The 13,658-nt window shown below is 40.1% G+C and overlaps 1 protein-coding gene across 4 annotated transcripts in view; it reads right to left on the bottom strand.

The window, feature by feature from the left end:
- LOC113009997 (dipeptidyl aminopeptidase-like protein 6) overlaps positions 1-13,658 on the bottom strand; it is a 97,264-nt gene that overhangs the window by 19,778 nt on the left and 63,828 nt on the right. For all 4 annotated transcript variants that reach the window (XM_026148743.1, XM_026148744.1, XM_026148741.1 and 1 more), the window contains exons 3-7: positions 11,430-11,528; positions 2,065-2,159; positions 1,881-1,955; positions 1,752-1,804; positions 1,267-1,348 (exon numbers count right to left, since the gene is read on the bottom strand). In XM_026148743.1, coding sequence (XP_026004528.1) covers positions 1,267-1,348; positions 1,752-1,804; positions 1,881-1,955; positions 2,065-2,159; positions 11,430-11,528 — 404 coding nt within the window. The remainder of the gene's footprint in view (positions 1-1,266; positions 1,349-1,751; positions 1,805-1,880; positions 1,956-2,064; positions 2,160-11,429; positions 11,529-13,658) is intronic.

Raw genomic sequence — 13,658 nt, 5'->3', positions numbered from 1 at the left:
AAGCTTTCCCAGAAGCGGTGAAGCCGTTATAGCTGCAAAGGGTGGACCGACATCATATTAAACCCTATGGATTAAGAATGGGACGACACTCAAGTTCATGTGAGCGTGCAGCTAGACTTTTGGCAGTATGGTGTATGTTAGATATGGTTTCCTAAAATAGCTGATTTTCCATAAAAAATTATAGAACAGCTAAACAAATCTCTTGCTTCTAAGATCTGAGTCACAGCTCAGAGTTTTCATTATAAAAAAAGTTACAGATTGACCAACAGTATTTGACCTCTACTGAAGTCCATTAAAAACAGACAACTATTTTAATATTTGAGTGTTTCATTGAAAAAAATAGTTTTAGTGATTCACAATAGCTGGAACTAATCCAGATACCTTTTTTTTTTCTCAGTAGAGCTCATTTTAAATCCCTTTGTGTATGGAGAGACACATCTTTTAACTATGCTGAATCCAAGGACTTCTGTTTGAACATCATCATGGAACTATTTCTGTACTCTTCATGTTTTAAAAGGTAAAAGCAGCAAAACATGTTTTTCTTTTGTAAAAAAAAAAAAAAAAAGGAAAAAAGAAAAAAGCAATTTTCTGTCAGTAAACTGAATGGAAATTCCAAATAGTGAGACTAAATTGAAGATTAAGAATTTGTTTCCATAATCATACAGACTGTCTCCAAGCAACGGGATCCTTGTACATGAGCTGCCCCCAAACGTGGCTGACATCACAGACCAACACGTGTGGAAACACGTGCCTGCTGACCTTTGTGACGACACTGGTGCAATGCAACCCTTTGCTCATTGCCGTAACCTTGAGGCTTATCTCCAGTCCTACACCCTCAAACATTTGAAGATGTGCCAGAAAGCCAACATATCCTCACCATGCTGTGGTCTAAAATGAAAACAGGCACATGCACACACATCATTGCTGTGTGTCTACTGCTCCTCTCCCAGCAACCTCATACTGCCCAAGCCAAGGGTTGTGCCACCAAGATGCCATCTGCCACTGTGTCTCTCACCGGCTCGCGAGCTGTCACAAAGCAAAGATCTTCTTGGCTGACATTGATGGAGGTCAAAGCAAAGGACGTTCACCTAAGAGATCTAAATGTGGTCATTACAGAGTGCATAAACCTTATTACCACAAGGTTTGGCTGTGCCACTGTGACAAGCCACTGCTGTGCCTCCTCTGTGAGGGCAGACTGATACTGACAGATCTCTACCTGCGAGCTAGAACTCAGGGAGTGTAATCCCAAGGGTACAGGCTTCTTACCAGCTGCTGGCCTTGGGGCCCCCATCCGGCAAACTGCAGGAAAGCTTCATGCACCTCAGGGGGATTTAAAGGCCACGTTTCCCTGTGAAGACAACACATCATGAGAACATACTTGCTGGTTTGTATACTGCATGCACATCACACGTGTTATATGCCAATATAAATGCACAGTCAGACAAAGAAGTCGTGTGCTTTTCAGCCTTGTTCCCTCACTGTAGGTTTCATCAATCAACCATGTCCTTTTTTTAGCACAAGCTGACTTTGCTTGGCTCGCTACAAATACAGAACAGTAGGGAACTAAGCAGACATAGATGGATGAAAGGCTAAAAAACAGGCCAAAAAGCTTCGCCCCAAACTAAAGTGAATTAAAAAGCATTCCCATAAGATTCTAGAGTACGCAGGTAAATGGCGCTGATGTCAGTGCCAGGCTACATATGGTCAGAGTAAAGACTTGTCGAGGAAGAGGACAGAAAGTTTGTACTTACTGTGTCACGAGACTGTAAATGATGTACTTCGCCTCATAGGAGTGTTGGTATTTCTGTGGAAGAAAACAAAGTTGCGATCAGGAAAGGACAAAGTCTGAGAAAACAAAATATTTCAGCTAGATTTCTCACCGGTTTTACTTCAAAGGCAAACAGCACATGTTGCATGTCTGGAGACACTTGGTACTTGGCAGCTCTGGATCTATCCTGGATGGGATACAGACAAAAATACAGACACACTCACATCAGGAACACACTCAGTACAGCAGCAGCAGCAGATAGTAAAAGTTACTGTTCTTGGAGAAAATGTACTCACAAACAGCTGGTTTGGAACGACAACCCTTTGCTCCAAGGTGTCAATGTTAAGCTGGACAACATCCCCTTCCGCTGTACGATACAGCAGCTCATTGTCTTTGAATGAAAAACAAACACCAGAGGGTGAGATGATATTTCATACAGTTCCTGTTCCCAGATACAGACAACGAAAGTGCAGCAAGTATGGTTTTCCTGTTGTGTAATAATTACTGCGACAGGTCCCACCACAAGGGCAGTTCTCAGTATATACACTACAGGGGCAAAAGTATAAATCCACACCTTTAATCCAGTGTTAATTTTCCAAAGGGCTAGCCCCCTTGGGAAAAACTGGAAAACTGGGACTGTTGTGGAGGGTCCACGTCATCTCAGTCTTTGTATTCCGGTGTTTTCAGTCCTCTTGCCACAGGTGTATACGATCAAATATCTAGCCATGAAGCCTGCCTTTACAAACATCTGTGAAAGAATGGCTCTTTCTGAATTCAAGTGTCGTACTGTAATAGAAGGGCCACCGTTTGTGAAATTTCTTCCATCCTAGAGACTTCTCAATCAGCTGTAATTGGTATTATTGCAAAGCAGCATTAACATCAGCACAAAAACTGCATGCTGGGAGCTTCATGCCATTGGTTTCCATGGTTAAGCAGCTCCAGTAGGTGTAATATTTAGGTAGCCTGGTAGTACATGACTACCTGTAGACAGAAGTTGTCAACACAATAACAGTTTAAATAAAAGCATGGGTTTAGTATGACTACTAATTAGAAATAATGTAGTAATGACCACCTACACCACTCCACTTTAGTATCCAGTTTAACATACAATTTGCCAAATGTTTTAAAATTTTTCTTGGATGATTTTTTGAGCACTTTGGGAACATAGAGGTGAAGCACAAAGACTGAAACTCAACATCATTACTGTTTAAGTTGATATGACAACATTACTCATCATTTATTTATGCATCCAACAGTTACAGAGCAATATAAATAACTTGGGGTTCATGGGAATATCTCTTTTTAGCCATCAAAGACTCAACCAAGTTCACCAGCTAGTTGCTTGTATAAATTATGGTTCCGGGCAGGTTATGTACAGCTAAGTGTTTTTAATGAAGCCAGTTGTAATTTAAAGCAGCAGTAAGCTGCCAAACAGGCCTTTCATCTGTTTTATATGAAAACTACAAGGTTTATCTTATGATCTAATAGTAATGAATTACGTATCTCCCGCTGGTCAGTGTTAGAAAGGCTCTGAGTATTCAATGTGCCAGCGACCTTAGCTTAGCACTGAGATTCATGTCTTCTTTCCTCTAAAGGGAAGTGTCTGCTGTACTAACTGTATTTTCTTCATCAGCCTGAATATTACAATTCACAGACTTGCATATCAATATCCTAAAGCTGATAATATCTGATTATAAAGATATAATAATAATAAAAAAAATTGTTACAATGAAAGCGGCTCTGCTCAGGCTGAAACAGGTAAGCAAAATACATTTTGTTACCATCTGTTTGTGTCACTCAAAAGCACTTGTCTCACATCCCATCATTGACAATTTTCAGGAACTACAGATGCATATAAAATGTGTCATTTTCAGCCAAATTTAATTAATTAATTTTATGAGAAACATTTCAGCTGGAAGTCATAAAGTTTGTTTTTACTATGATAAAACGCTGATTTACAAAAACTTAATTTGAAATATTAACGACTAATAAAGGCGCCACTATTTCAGTTATCTGCTACATCAGGCAAAGCCGTCATTGCTTTGTGTACTTCACTCATATGTATGACCTGTGATATGAATTTTAATTAATTGAAAAGTTTTATTTTAAAAGGTTCATGTAAGGTATTTGATTTTATTCATTACTAAAAAAAACAACAACACAAAACTGTCTTTTATCCTGTCTTCCTTCTCTCACCCCAACCGGTCACAGCAGATGGCCCCACCCCTCCCTGAGCCTGCTGGAGGTTTCTTCCTGTTAAAAGGAAGTTTTTCCTTCCCACTGTCGCCAAAGTGCTTGCTCATAGGGGGTCATATGATTGTTGGGTTTTTCTCTGTACGTATTATTGTAGGGTCTGCTTGCAATATAAAGCACCTAGAGGCGACTGTTGTTGCGATTTGGTGCTGTATAAATAAAATTGAATTGAATTGAATAGACTATCTTGCAAAGGAAGACCTCAAAATACAACCTTAGTGCAATAAAAATCAGTTCATCTGTGACTACAGCAACAAAAGTAATTATACAGTTCCAATTAAAGCTAACTGCATGGACATATTTATGGAAGCCTGAGAAAGCCACTGCTTTCTCACGCCACCTGGTAAGGACTCACCTGAACAAAGCAGAGCAAACTAGAGGACTGACCTTAAGCTGAAACATTGCTGTAGCAGTGGTTAGGAGGGACTGTGAAAGGCTTTTCTTTTCAGAGCAGGCCCCTCCATTTTATAAGGACTTAGAGGTCACGATGACCCAGCAGTCTCTAACAAGAGTCTCTCAAAATCTGTGCCTAGGATGCTCTCTCCTATCTAATATTAGAAACTCAGACAGTGATCTTGCCTAAATAACATTTCCACTCCTTCTAGACTAAAGGTGAAGGAGTTCTGTTAGCCTTTTCTGGATGATTGAGTAGATGTGGACAAATTGTAGGAGTGTAGAATGAATGCACCCTGTTGGGAAGTGACCTTCAAACTGTGTTGCAGTGTGTCATATCAACCTTTGTGGACATTTTTGCTCTCCCTTGTTTCTGCTGAGGTATGGGAGGAGCCGGATTGCCAAAAGGATTTGGGCAAAATGCATAATTTTGCAGTTTATGCAAGTTTGCATTGAGACAGGTTTCTGTGACAACAAGACAAGAAGAAGGACGTCGCGTGAAGCTGTCCTCTCGTCAAGAGTGAAGTGTTTTTCATGTTTGTCACACATCATGAAAAAGAAAAGAAAAACATTATTAGTGGCTCTAATGCTGATGACACGGCAAAGACCAGTGACCTGTGTTACCGATCACAAAACACTGATGAAGGAGGTATTTTCAAACATGAAAACATGCTGCCTAACACACACACAAAGTTTTTAAAGAAGACAAGAACTGAAAACACGGGCAGGGATGCTCGCTGAATGAAAACCACTGGAAAATCTTTGGATTATTTTAAAAGTGGAAGGTAGAGCAACAAAACCCCCGCAGCAAAGAACAGATAAAAGAAAAACATCTGCGAGAAAGAGGAGAACATTTCTCCTCAGTCTGGCATCATCTTTGCCCAAGAAGATTGAGTCCATCATCAAATATAAAGACGGGCATGCAAAATATAAAAGGATGGGAGTCTGCTGAGGAGGGATGTACTAATTTTTTGTTGTTGCTGCTGTTGGTTGCGAAAGGGCTCTGTTTAAAGTTGCCTTCACTCTTCTAGGGCTTTCTTGGGTAAAACTGGATTAAATGGATTGAATTTAATGAGGATGGAGTGAGTTTTGTTATATACCGTATGCTCTGTTCTCTGTGTGTATTTCAAAGATACGAGCGCTTCAGACAGACAGTGGGAGCTCTTTGTTTTAGAGATCAATCCGAAGGTCGAATACTTTGCCTTTGAATCGGAGTCTGTGAGAAACTCATAGGTGAGTCCAAAGACTACCGATGCGAGCGGTGATCAAAGAGCAGTGGGGATCAATTACGCACTGCTGTGAATGTAGCCCACAAAATATTGATGAGGACTGCTCAAGTGTGAGCTTGTCCCATCGGGTATCTTATCAGAAGGTCATTAGCGCCAAATGGGGGTTGATTGCATTAATGTAGCTGACAAGATGCAATGTCACATAATTGATTCCTGGAGTTTTGTCAGGTGCCGAGGACGTTTTCATCAGGGCTGTGAGCGAAGGGCACAGAAACACGCAAACTTAACTAATTATATGTTAATAAGCCTGTAATGTAAGTAATCAGTCGAACAATCTGCACAGTGGAACAAAAGGACAGATGTAAGGTCGTTTTGTGCTTGTGCGCTACATGAAAAGTAACAGCTGCATTTAAAAGTACGCATGCGAGTCTTCAGGTGTTTTCATGCAGTGTGTGTCAAGCTAATAACCGCAGTACGACTTTTACGAAGAGGTTGAACGCAGCACTTTCACTTCTCAAAGAAGATCTGAACATTGTTTCCTAATCAAGGCAGCCTTTCTGTATGACTGTAAGAACCATAAAGCAGAACTCAGATTTGCAAAAATTTCAGAAAATATAAATGTTTTATGACTCATCTTCTAGATTTGATTTTATGTCTGACCAAATATGCTTTTTCTCCCCCCTAATCAATCGCCTTCTTCTCATCTCTCGGCAAACAGAAATTTGAAAAAGTAGTGGATACAGAGAGGGGAGCACAAAAACAAACTACAAGCAATTTATTTTTTTTGTTTTAGACTTAGACTGTGTGTTTTTCATTGAGATACTTGATGAGTTAAAAGTTTATTGAAATCTGAATCAGAACTTTATTTTGAAGGTCCCAAACCTCCACCAAGGCAGCGCCTTCTCTGTGCAGTATTTACTTTTATGCGAACAGTATTGCATCAGCATTCATTTTGCTTTATTTACTTTATTCATTTTTACTTTACATAAGTTTGTTGAGCAACAAAAACAAGTGTGACGTAATATGCCGTTATGTAAAGTTATTCATATTTAATGTACACTACAACCATTGTAGCCCCTACAGCAGGAACGTCAAACTAATTTTACATCATCCCACTTTTATTTTAAGTGGGTTGGATCAGTGAGGCTACATGACAAATGTGTAAAATTACAGAAACCATTCTAGCAGTTCATTGCCCAGACTATCCTGTAATTATAAAATATAGTTTTTGTTAATTCACAGAAAAATCTGGGGTGTTTTTTTTGTTTCGTTTTTTAAAAACAGAAATTTCTAAAAGAAAAAAACAGGAACTTTTCTGTCATTTAATTGTGGATCTATCACTTAATTAGTTTGGTTTAATATGAATGGAAAACACTCAACATTTTCCAAATGTCCAGTGGACCAGATTGTAGTGATTGCCAGATTGTTTCTTGCCCCCAGGCCTTATGTTTGACACCCCTGCCCTACCCAAGTATCCACTCAGTGTCATAATGTAGCGCTTTAAATATTTAACACCCTGCTGAATGAAACTGAGAATGAAGTTCAGAGGGAAAAACGATTTGGATGAGCTATTAAAATCAGAGACATTTGTACTGGGTAAGCTAAAGCCAGAAGACAAAAGGGTAGAAAACACTGCTTTAATGTTTAACTTTGTTGTGCTTTTAAAAACTTCTTATACTATTCACTCTGTATGATATGAATCTTAAAAAGAAGTAACTACTGGTAACTTCTGTGGTCTGTGGCAACACTTGCCATTTGTTTTGCTGTTGTTTACTGGGAGGGCATCATCAGTGCCACACATGCCAGCAGGATCAACAAGACTGGAATCATTATTGCCATCACTGGAGGCACTGAGTCAGTGAGAGACAGGGGGTCACTGAACATGGAAAACCCATCGCACCCACTCCATTGCACACTACAGAGGAAGCAGGGCTGACATGAAGAACACCTCAGGAAAAATCATTCCTCTGTAAAAAAAAAAAAAGTACAACAGCTCTCTTTTATTTGTGACAGGTGAACACGCCTGTCAGGACATAAAGACATCTCTGTATCAAACCTTCTTGCTGCTGTTTCTTATATTTATACTGTTCGTGTTATTTATTACAGGAGGCAGAACTGCAGGTGGCACAGTTGAAGGGGGACGAGATTAGAAATGAGTACATCAGAGGGACAACTCAGGTCGTGCAGTTTGGAGACAAAGTTAGAGAAGCAAGGCTGAGATGGTTTGGACATGTGCAGAGGAGGGATGGTGGATATATTAAACACAGTATGATGAATATGGAGCTGCCAGGCAGGAGGAAAAGAGGAAAACCTCAAAGAGTCATGGATGTGGTGAAGGAGGACATGCAGAGGGTTGGTGTGGGTGTGACAGAGGATGGTCGGGATAGAAGAGATGGAGGCAGAAGATTCTATCTATCTATCTATCTATCTATCTATCTATTAGGGGTGCAACGATATTCGTATCGATATTGAACCGTTCGATACAGTGCTTTCGGTTCGGTACGCATATGTATCGAACAATACAACATTTGTAATTTATTTTATCAATTTTCCTTCTGACGATGCTGTCTGTGTTGAGCGCTCAGTGAATCTGTGTTCGACTACTCCGCCTAGGCTGCACTGTCCAGCGCAGATCCACTGAGCGCTCAACACAGACAGCATAGTCAGAAGGAAGAGCGCAGGGCAAGCTAGCGAGACAGAAGTTAAGCTCTCCTTGCAACAGGCAAATTGAACCTCATTCAGATCTGGCATTTGGAATTATTTTGGTTTTCATGTGACGTATGACCCTGAAGGTAAGCGCGTCATGGACTAAAGTAAAACAGTATGTTGGATGTGCCATGCAATGCTCAATTACATTGATGTGAACTAGTGTGTTAGCGCAGTTAGCTCGTTAACGTGTTGGCCGTCTAGCCCCATGCACGGGGCGATCGGCGGTAGCTCGTTAACGGAGATTTGCCGTGTTGTGGCGTTAAGGTCATTTCAACGAGATTAACCTGAAAGCACTAGTGGGAACACAACGAATATGACTGCACATTTACGCCGACATCATCCTAGTGCAAAGACAAGTGGAAGCAGACAAAAAAAAGCAAGCATGCTACTAACTTTAGCCGAGTCATTTAGACAGCTGTTAGCACATGATTCTCCTTATGCTGCTGAGAATATAGCCCGAATATAGCTCGTTGAAGCGGATAGTATAGCTTTTATTTTGGAAAGAGACATTTCTCTGTAATAAACTCTCTTTTCCAAAGATGAGTGATTCCTCAATCAGATACAGGGCTCGCAATATCGCTAGCCCGACGTCCCGAAGCTAGCGATTTTTTCAGTCGGGCTACCAAAATCTATCTCTGCCCTGCCCGTCGGGCTATTGTAGGAAAAATATATGTCAATGCTTTTGCATTCTTTCAGAAATGTAGCTGGGTAATTATGTCATTGGCATCGGTGAACCACTGTCAATATGTGACATATTGAAGTCGCGTTTGAATTTGCGCTTGTTTTTTTGCTTTCACTTTGCAATCGTGCGAACTGTGTATAGAGAGCGACAGCACTGATCTGTGAGTGATGATAATTTGTGCACCAATTCCTCTGACATCGTCTTATTAATCGTTAGCTTACTATGCAAACATGACAAGTGAAATCTCCTGCAGCTTAAACATGTGAGAGGTTGATCGCGCAGAGAATCGCTGAGCTTATGTGAGTCCGTGTGTAAAAGCATTTCAGTTCTGCTGAGCCAAATAAGACAGGTCAGGGTGAAGAAGTGACAGCCAAAGAAAAGCTTACCACAAAACGGGGAAGTTATGACAAATCAGACTATAAGGCAAAAAGAAAGTGCAGCTTTATGGTTTCATGGACAAAAGAATTTCTGTGGCTGCAATATGACGAGCTAAATAACCAGGGCTGCACATAAGTGGTCCGCAGGTGCGCATTCGCTGTCAAAATAAAAAACACGCACAAGGGTTAGGGTTAAATTTAAAAACTGTACTTTTGAGTTAAAATATATATTTATAATTTTAATAAATGACAAATTAAAAATGCATGAACATTTTTTTGTATCGAAAAAATATCGAACCGTGACACCAAAGTATCGAACCGAACCTAACCGTGAATTTTGTGTATCGTTGCACCCCTACTATCTATCTATCTATCTATCTATCTATCTATCTATCTATCTATCTATCTATCTATCTATCTATCTATCTATCTATCATGATGCAATGTTATTATAAAGTTACCATCACAGGAACAAAGTAGTGCTGATTCAAGAACATAAAGCACTTCTCCTGCTGAACACCAGGGGGCACAGACTTAGCTTTTATGAGCTCAGGTAGCAGCTTCCTATTCTCTACCTTATTAAGGCAAAAGAGGACACAGGGACGCTGATTAAGTGTGCATCTTTTCACTTTGACTGGCACACAGCATGCTCAGTTTGTATTGCATGGCTTAAAGGCTGATTCCAAGGATGTAACGTGTGTTTAAGGTGAATAATCAGAGTTATTGTTTGTTGAACTAATTGTAATGTTTATTTGAGGTAGTGTGGAACTCCATTAGCTTTAGAAACAAGCAGGTTTAAAAATATTTCATATTTTATTTGCTCAGTTATATCAGTTTATTTGTGCTGTTGCACCTCGCTCAGCAACTTACTCAAAACCGATCCCTCATTTGTATCTTATCCTTATAAGATACAAATGATGTCCTTACAGGACAGTTCAATAAATGCAAAACTTTAGATATAGGAACACTGCACTCGTTAGCATCAGATATTTTGCACCATTTCTTTCTTTTTCCTTCATTTTGCTTTTCTTTGTTCTTTATGAATCATTTCTATGCCTCCCTTTATTGCTGGGTGTCTGGCTTTGGGCTTGCTCTAGCACGTTGGCTGTGTGTGACTTGACTATCTATTTTTCTTTTATGAGAAAATATAATCACTCTATTGTACTATACTGTATGGACAAACCAAGAAAATATGTTACCAATCAAAGTTTTTACAACATCTGAATAAATAGAGTTTTATTTTCTCTCTAGAAATCTTCAAATCCTAAATGAAAACTGTTTTTCTTCTCATCCAGCAGCCAAACTGATTTCATGATTTGAATTCTTTCTGCAATGAATATAAATCAGTGGTTTTGAAAAGGTCAGCACAAAAATGTGGTGTATCATTTGCAGGCTTTTTTTCTTTCACCCCTGCATTAATTTCATCCCAAACCAGCTTGAGCTGGACTTTCCATGTAATGAAGGTGTTTTGCTGCAGGATGAACCCTCGGGCTTCCTGCGTTACTCAGCTTTTCCCCATAATTTCAATGCCAATATAAACTTCTTCCTTCTGCACCACTATAGTCCTAATGATGTATCAGCGGGTTTAGTAACACAGGGTGTTCCAACACCTTTTGTAAGTGAGTGTTTTGTAAGTATTCAACAAAATGTTTGGACACTTTTGCAACAACTTTTCAAGGCTTCCTCTAACTCCAATGCTGCAGGAAATATGTTAGTTATCCAACTTGTTAATCGCTGGAAGAAGGCCGGACTTCTTTTAGAATTTATACGATGATACCCACATTTTTATTTTTTTATTTATTTTTTAAACCTTGAACAGTTTACAGTTATCGAATGCAGTTGAACTGCCTGAACTTGAATAATAGGTGGAAAAACCGGGCTGCTGCATGTACGTGTACGCCTGATTTTGATGCCGATGTTATGTTCTGTGTGACGGCTGTCATAAAGCGTCTGGATATGTTCTGTGTTTTGACACGAGAGACGGATTTTAAACGTCAAACACACGTTCGCTCACTCACCGCTCAGCCATTTAGCGTCCGGGTCATGGATGTGAAGGTCTGCACCAAAAATATCTTCTACGGTTACTTTCTTCTTAAGGGCCAGGCTGTCATCTTCACCTGTCAAGAGCATTTCACAAAAGGATAAACATGCATAAATTGAACATGACACACAGAAGCCCACATATTTACGGTCATAAATTATTTTGCGGTATAGCTGTCTTTCAGTCTTGCCAGATTTTTTTTATTTTATTATTTATAGCAAACACTGAAGGAAATATTTTGACTTTTTTATCAACACGTTTGTTTTACTGTACATTCCTCTTCTGTCTCTGGAGGTGATGGAATCCAGCAACTACTCCCCTGCTACAGGAGGGTCAATTTAGCACAAAGAGCAAACATTAAAGAGCCTCTGGTATTGCTCTGTTGGTCTAAGAGCATCAGTTCCCATCTTCCTGCTGAGTTTCTCAGCAGCTGCCTGGCGACTCAAAACCCAAAATGAGATCTGAAGCCGACAGCTGAACTGCAGGTGGAGCAGACAACAGGGGGGCAACAAGCGAGTGAGTCTGGATGTGAGGAAGAAAAAATGGTGAACATTTGAACCCTTTTGGCATCTTATAGAACACCTTTACTTAGAAAAGCACCGTTAAGACAGGAGTTGTCACGACGGCTGACAGCCCGGTCTTACTGTACAAAATGGTAAGTTGACAGATTCTTCGGCACTCTTCGCGTTGTGACTGAGCGGCGAGATGTGCGCGTGTAAATACCACATCGAGTGCTGTCAAGTGTTTACTGACTTGAAACGTCATAGAAACTCTCCTGCCTGGTAAGAATCTGCAGAGTGAGGAGGAGAAAGCTAATTTCCGGCACGAGGCAAACAGTGTTCTGATGCTTTGCCAATCTGACAAATGGCTGGAGTTCTTACAGCATAATGATCTCCATTAAACAGGCCTGAATGGAATTGCGCATTAAAAGGGCCATTAGCTAGTGAGAAGATGACTGGTAGAACTGGTGTAAAATCACAAGCAGAGAAACAATGTCCTCTGTAAAACCGTTCCCTGTGGAAAAAAGATTGTCAAATCAAGACAACTGCGATTTCATGTGAGGCGTCTCTGCAATGGGGAGATTCAGCAAACGCCTCTTTCAGTGCTACGAGTTCATGTAGATTGTTTTGGAGATATTGGCTGTACTAAGTAAAGTAGGCAGCACATGGCTTGTGGTTCACAAACTGCAAAAAGGACTTGATTTTAGTTCTTTCTGCAAAGCTTCTGTTTATAACAGCCATAAAAAATGTTGTGAATCATATGAATGTTTTGATTAAGCCAGAAGATTCAGCTGGACCAGAGGCTTCCCATGTTTCCTGTTTTTTAGTCTTAATGATGCATCAGAGGATCCATCACTTTTGTTCAAAAGGTCATCCACTTGTCAGTAGCTTCATTACAGCTCCACATCCATAAGAAAGTCTGTAGTTGAAAACAAAGAATTACGCTTAACAATCATGAAGATGCGTCCGCACTCTGGACCAATCAGGACACTCAACTCATCTTTTAATTCACCAAAGCAGAAAGCGTTTTAGCCCGAACTGTTTCAGAGAACTGTCCACAGTTCAGGAATACTTATTTACCGTTTGGACTTTTTTGTCTTTCCAGTGTTCAAACATTACAGCCCGGCTAAGACGGACGCCATTAATGCTTAAATCCTGTCATGAGCACGAGCCTCTCTTTACGGCCAGATAAATGCTTCCTTCTGCACACTATGTGTGTAGAATTTGTGTGCACTGAAAAACAACTAGAGTACTTTTCTCACTCCTCACCTTGATTTCTTGCCAGGAAAATTTAAAAGCTTCACACATTCTAATGGGTTTTGGTGCGACATTACGACACAGCCAACAATGATTAGCTGCTCATGAGAATCCAAGGCTTGTGGAGGTATTTTCAATAACTTCTGCAACTTCTGGCACACTGTATTGCAATTATTTTAGCATTTATTATTTTATAGAATCAGCTGAGGTGACTGTGTAGCTTTGTCAGAGCCTTGCCCTCTCAGAGCTTCGTCTCACTTGTCTAATGCGTTTTGCTATTCAAGTTCAAGTTCAAGGTTCTTTAATCAGTACCCTTAGGTAGATTTATTTTGCAGTGAAAAGAGCTGGCACCCTTCTCAAACACACAGACACTAGACAGTGTTAGTTAGTTATTTAAAAAAAAAGTTCCATAGCTCCATGCTTCACTGAGACCACAGTTTCAATCCCTC

The sequence above is a fragment of the Astatotilapia calliptera genome, chromosome 18 (genome assembly GCF_900246225.1).
Source record: "Astatotilapia calliptera chromosome 18, fAstCal1.2, whole genome shotgun sequence".
Classification (NCBI taxonomy): domain Eukaryota; kingdom Metazoa; phylum Chordata; class Actinopteri; order Cichliformes; family Cichlidae; genus Astatotilapia; species Astatotilapia calliptera.
The sequence above is the reverse complement of the archived record's forward strand: the minus strand, read 5'-3'. Positions and strand labels throughout refer to the sequence as shown.